Consider the following 6,056-nt stretch of genomic DNA (forward strand, 5'->3'; position numbering starts at 1 on the left):
TGAGGAAGGCGAAGGTTTGATGAGATAACAAGGGTGCAGGCAAACTGGACCCACAACACACGTTGCAATGCAGATGTTCTCTTGAAGGACTAGGGAAACGCAAGATTTAGATGAGCTGCTGACGATAGGGTATATACAGCTCCTGTTGTACAGCTACAAAGTCTGTTATGGTGTCAGCTATAGATTATACAAAGAAGAGCAAGAGAGCAAGCCAACTATGAATACTTATCAACAAACATCACTCTCTGTGCGTCTGTGTGCTACTGTGCTGGACCGGGCCTGGGTGCGTGAATATGAGTTTGCGTTCATGAAGATGAGTTTGCGTGCAAGGCTTCTTCCAGCGGCTTCACCCCGTGTTATCAAGAGTCTGATCGATCGAGTATAACTGTGCTATAGTTCTATCATTATCTGAGTTATCTCAGTTCTTCTTCTTCTTTGTTTATTTATCTTCGTTCGGTTCGGTTAGAAGATCGGTTCTATCGACCTTCGGCTTAACTGTCTTGACTTACCTCCGTCTTATATTTGTGGTATCGATCGACAGTAACTAAATACCCTACAACGGGCTAGTGCCACTACCGTATCACTAAGTTAGCTGGTATACTACAAGAGCTGGAGTCGAGTTGGCTTATTAGTTATAGCAGTGAGATATCGATTTTGGTACACTACTTTCGCACGCAGACCAAAGTTCTGGTATAGATTCTCTACACATCTTATGTGTGTTGAACACTCTCTATAGAGTCAGTCGTATACTCTCAACAGTTTGGGTGTACGGGCGAAATCTGTTCGTTTTTTACACAGACGCTATCTATCGGTTGTTAAGTTTATGACTTCCGCATTTCCAGTGGAGTTTCACCCACTGAAAATATGAAAACAACATAGCACTTTTTCAACTCCTGTTTTTGCAGAATTATAACTTCAATTTGTAGAAGTGGTCGAAAGGTATGGTCAAAGATTCTCGTTTAGTAACTTTACTTTCGAAATTTAAATTAAGGCACTTTAATTTGTGCATTTGTTTTCCTGCGCAAGGTGAATCAGGAGTGCTTTTTTTGGAAACAGAATTATACACGTTTGACATTACGGTAGATTATACGAGTCACAAGTGAAACGTTGACCATCAGCAGCAGCCTTAACCAACCAAACGAATAAACATCATGCATTCAGGAGTGCTCACGATAACAAGTGAGCAGCCTGGCATTACGAGGAATTTGTTAATGGGCCTGTTTCATAGGAGCAAACTGCGCCTTAAACTTAAGTAACGCCTTAAGTACGCCTTAAGTTAAGGAGCTCCTTAAGTTGCTCCTAAACGTTGTGAAATGAGTTGAGTACTTCTTGAGTATGCCTTAAGTAGCTCCTTAAGTTGCTCCTATATTTAAGGCGCCTTAAATTAAGTATCCTTGTGGAACAGGCCCAATGGCAGTTTTTAAGATGATGTAACTGTCAGTAACCCGTAGCGGTTAACCCAAAAAATCAGCCTCATGAGCAAGGCATATTGAGTAAGAGTATCACTCGGCCAAAAAATCAACTTTAGATTTTCGAGTCAGTTCAGAGATCCACATATCCTCGCGATGATCCTGATTTCTCGCTCCAGAGTAAAAAATCAGTGAATCAGGTTTTATTACTCACCACCTGATTTTTTCATCTGAGTAAATACTCTGACTCAGCTGTTGCATCAGGATCCGCTCTCTGAAGATATCTGTGGTCGTTCAAGAAACCGATTTCGGAATCGTTTACTACCCGTATAATAGAATGCTAAAATCGGTTCTGAATTCCAGAATTAATACAATGAACGTGGGGTCTATCTCTTTATTGTTTTGATTAGTGATAGTATCAATCTGTAATCATTTCAGCATTCATTAGCCTTATTCCTAACTGACGCTTCAACCCTCTTCCCTACATATTGAGTTCAACGGCTGTGATCACAGTATAGCACAGAGCATGATCGATATTCACGTGAGTACGTAGTTGTTTTTGTAAGAATAAGGATTGTGGTTTTATTGAGCTATAACAGCAGAGTTATTACATCGTCATCAATAGACGTTATTTCAGTGGAGTTTCACAACCCGTTTTACGTGAAGTGGTGAAAAACGCGATATTATTCGCGGTGATATGCAGTAGTCGTGAAATACGTTTTTCATATCACGATTGTGAAACTCCAGTGTTTCCATGCACTCGCTAGTCTTCGTTATTTTCTAATGGACGTTAAGTTCACTACTCGAGAGCTGGGTCCATGATGAGTATTGATAACTGAGAATGTATATTTGGGTTAATCTAGGACCCGCTCGGGCAATAGGTGGATGCTTTCCCGAGTTTGACCCGATGCTCATTGGAGTTTCACAACTCGTTTTACGTGAAGTGGCGTAAAACGCGATATTATTCGCGGTGATATGCAGTAGTCGTGAAATATATTTTTCATATCACTAGGGTGAAACTCCATTGAATGGAATCTGGAGTTTAGCATTGACGGAGTATCGTGTTATACGTGTGAGAAGCGTTTTTGGAAATGATTCTGAGCTCTGAATTCGCTCCTGAGAAAGTTGAAATTATGGTAGAAACAGCCGTTGAAGCTGTACCAATGTGGATAGTGAAAACTGCTGCACGAATTCAATTGATCGCGTTACTCTTCGTGCAGTATTGGAGTAGGAATATATGTAATCGCTTTCCTCAGCTACTGAGCTCAGGAGTTTCCTATACAGTGTTGGAGTAGGAATATATGTAATCGCTTTCCTCAGCTGCTGAGCTCAGGAGTTTCCTATACAGTGTTGGAGTAGGAATATATGTAATCGCTTTTCTCAGCTGAGCTCAGGAGTTCCTATATAGTGTTGGAGTAGGAATATATGTAATCGCTTTCCTCAGCTGAGCTCAGGAGTTTCCTATACAGTGTTGGAGTAGGAATATATGTGCGCTTTCCTCAGCTACTGAGCTCAGGAGTTTCCTATACAGTGTTGGAGTAGGAATATATGTAATCGCTTTTCTCAGCTGAGCTCAGGAGTTGCCTATGCAGTGTTGGAGTAGGAATATATGTGCGCTTTCCTCAGCTACTGAGCTCAGGAGTTTCCTATACAGTGTTGGAGTAGGAATATATGTAATCGCTTTCCTCACCTGCTGAGCTCAGGAGTTTCCTATACAGTGTTGGAGTAGGAATATATGTAATCGCTTTCCTCAGCTGCTGAGCTCAGGAGTTTCCTATACAGTGTTGGAGTAGGAATATATGTAATCGCTTTCCTCAGCTGCTGAGCTCAGGAGTTTCCTATACAGTGTTGGAGTAGGAATATATGTAATCGCTTTCCTCAGCTACTGAGCTCAGGAGTTTCCTATACAGTGTTGGAGTAGGAATATATGATCGCTTTCCTCAACTGCTGGGCTCAGGAGTTTCCTATACAGTGTTGGAGTAGGAATATATGTTCGCTTTCCTCAGCTGCTGAGCTCAGGAGTTTCCTATACAGTGTTGGAGTAGGAATATATGATCGCTTTCCTCAACTGCTGGGCTCAGGAGTTTCCTATACAGTGTTGGAGTAGGAATATATGTTCGCTTTCCTCAGCTGAGCTCAGGAGTTTCCTATACAGTGTTGGAGTAGGAATATATGATCGCTTTCCTCAGCTACTGAGCTCAGGAGTTTCCTATACAGTGTTGGAGTAGGAATATATGATCGCTTTCTTCAACTGCTGGGCTCAGGAGTTTCCTATACAGTGTTGGAGTAGGAATATATGTAATCGCTTTCCTCAGCTACTGAGCTCAGGAGTTTCCTATACAGTGTTGGAGTAGGAATATATGTAATCGCTTTCCTCAGCTACTGAGCTCAGGAGTTTCCTATACAGTGTTGGAGTAGGAATATATGTAATCGCGTTCCTCAGCTACTGAGCTCAGGAGTTTCCTATACAGTGTTGGAGTAGGAATATATGTAATCGCTTTCCTCAGCTGCTGAGCTCAGGAGTTTCCTATACAGTGTTGGAGTAGGAATATATGTAATCGCTTTCCTCAGCTGCTGAGCTCAGGAGTTTACAAAGCTAATTATACAAGTTTATATGCGAATTCGGGAATCGAAATTTCCTCTCAGAATTTTCATATTGTCATCATCAACACATGTAGTTGACCATGTGCATATTTCCCCCACACTCCATATTAACAACAATAGACGAGTTTACGGTTGTGAAACTGAGATCGAGCGTATCTATGTTAATCAATATAAAGGCTCAGGAGAAAAACACCAGTGCTAGCGGAGGCACTACTGACCGACGGACTCGACCAACTCGAAAATTGTAAATTTTTTTGTGACTACGCACTTGAAAATTTCCACTTTTCGGAATTTTCATTTTTTTTCTGGGAGGTGTAATCTTTTTGCGATTCTTTCCTGGTAGTTGACGACTTTTTACTAAATTTCTTGGAGGGTACTGTATGCAGTCAATATTAGAAGGTGAGTTTTCATCTCGTGTAAAAAGCGCGCGCCATTCTGATCGATTTGTAAATGCCTCAGGTAGAAAGATCAAATCGGCAATATTCGTAGCATTAGGAGTTTTATTTATTCGGAGAATCAGTCGAGGTGAGATTTTCGGCGGAAAAGTTTGTCAGCGTTTTTGGAGGAATATATGTTCGCTTTCTTTAGTTGAGCTCAGCTGCTCGCTCACCCATTATAGGAGTTTACATACGAATTCGGGTAGAAGTGTTCAGAAATTAACGAAAAAATTACCAAAAAAAATTCTTTGAAATTTTTATAAAGTTAATTTGCACGCATGCACAACAATTCAGTTCTGCGCGAGCGGTCGTTTCAAGGCTTGCTGACGAAATGGCTGTTGGTGATGCCTGTTCGAATGGTACTCCCAGCAATGATAGTCTATACTACGGCTAAGTAAGCTGAGGGGTGTATGTGTAGTGGAGTTTCACACGTTTTACATGATGTGGCGTAAAACTCCAGTCGTGAAAAACGCGATATGTAGTAGTCGTGAAATAAACTTTTCACTAGTGTTTTTCATATCACTAGGGCCGCCCGTGAAACTCCAATAAATACAGTTAATAATCAATAACGTTTTGATTAGATAATAATGGAGTTTCACAACCCGTTTTACGTGAAGTGGCGTAAAACGCGATATTATTCGCGGTGATATGCAGTAGTCGTGAAATATATTTTTCATATCACTAGGGTGAAACTCCGATAAATATAATATAATTAAATACCCAATCACGAAATGACCAGATGATAATAATATAGATAACAATGGAGTTTTACCCGTTTCATGTGGAATGGCGTAAAACTCGGTGAAAAACGCGATATTCGCACTATGCAGTAGTCGTGAAATATATTTTTCACTAGTTTTTTTTGCATATCACTAGGGCCGCCCGTGAAACTCTGTTAATCGCTACGAATCAACTGAAGACACGTAGTTTCCAATTTGGTTTCATAATTATGTTTATATTAATTTTTAGAGTAGTACTCACTTGCGCTGATATGAATTAGTTTGAATATGTTATTGAAGTAGTAGATAAACATAACACGTAGCTGTCGTTAGAGGTGAGATACGATATGAAAATGTATTCGCGATGAATGACCTTTTACCAATTTGTGGAAATTTCGCTGTAGCTATATGAATACATTGACACAACGTGATTTAAATCGTGAGAAATTTCAGTGAGTAAGGGTAGAGCTAGCTTGTGAAAAGCCATATTAAAACTGAAAAGAAAACGTTAACCATTTTTTTTGGATTTCAGATGGAAATTGAAATTGGAATCGGGCAGTGTACGAGGAATGTCGGATGCGATACGTGAGTGTTGTTGTTGTTGTTCAAAACGGGTGGAATAATATCAATGGGAACCTTTTCATAGTAAAATTGGAAAAAAATTGAAAAAATGGAAAAAAAAGGACAAAAATGGAAAAAATGGAAAAAAAATAGAAAAATGGTAAAAGTACTCAAAAACGGAAGTGAAATAAAATGAAAAAGGAGAAATTGCCTTACGTTTTCCGAGATTTTCTCTAGCGTATGAGAAAGGATACTGCCTTTGTCATTCATGCTTATTTGACGTAATGTGAATCGAGGAAATTACGGTTCTGGTTTTTTCCCGAGTT

General features: G+C 39.9%; 1 protein-coding gene across 1 annotated transcript in view; it reads left to right on the forward strand.

Annotated features, from left to right (window-relative positions):
* Positions 1 to 1,935: 1,935 nt before the first annotated feature.
* Positions 1,936 to 6,056, forward strand: part of Pmar_PMAR026794 (hypothetical protein) — a gene marked incomplete at both ends in the record, with an annotated part of 7,075 nt that continues 2,954 nt past the window's right edge. The window contains one exon of the mRNA XM_002784829.1: positions 1,936 to 1,950. Coding sequence (XP_002784875.1) covers positions 1,936 to 1,950 — 15 coding nt within the window. The remainder of the gene's footprint in view (positions 1,951 to 6,056) is intronic.

Source organism: Perkinsus marinus (assembly GCF_000006405.1).
Source record: "Perkinsus marinus ATCC 50983 genomic scaffold scf_1104296934580, whole genome shotgun sequence".
In the NCBI taxonomy this organism is placed as follows: domain Eukaryota; phylum Perkinsozoa; order Perkinsida; family Perkinsidae; genus Perkinsus; species Perkinsus marinus.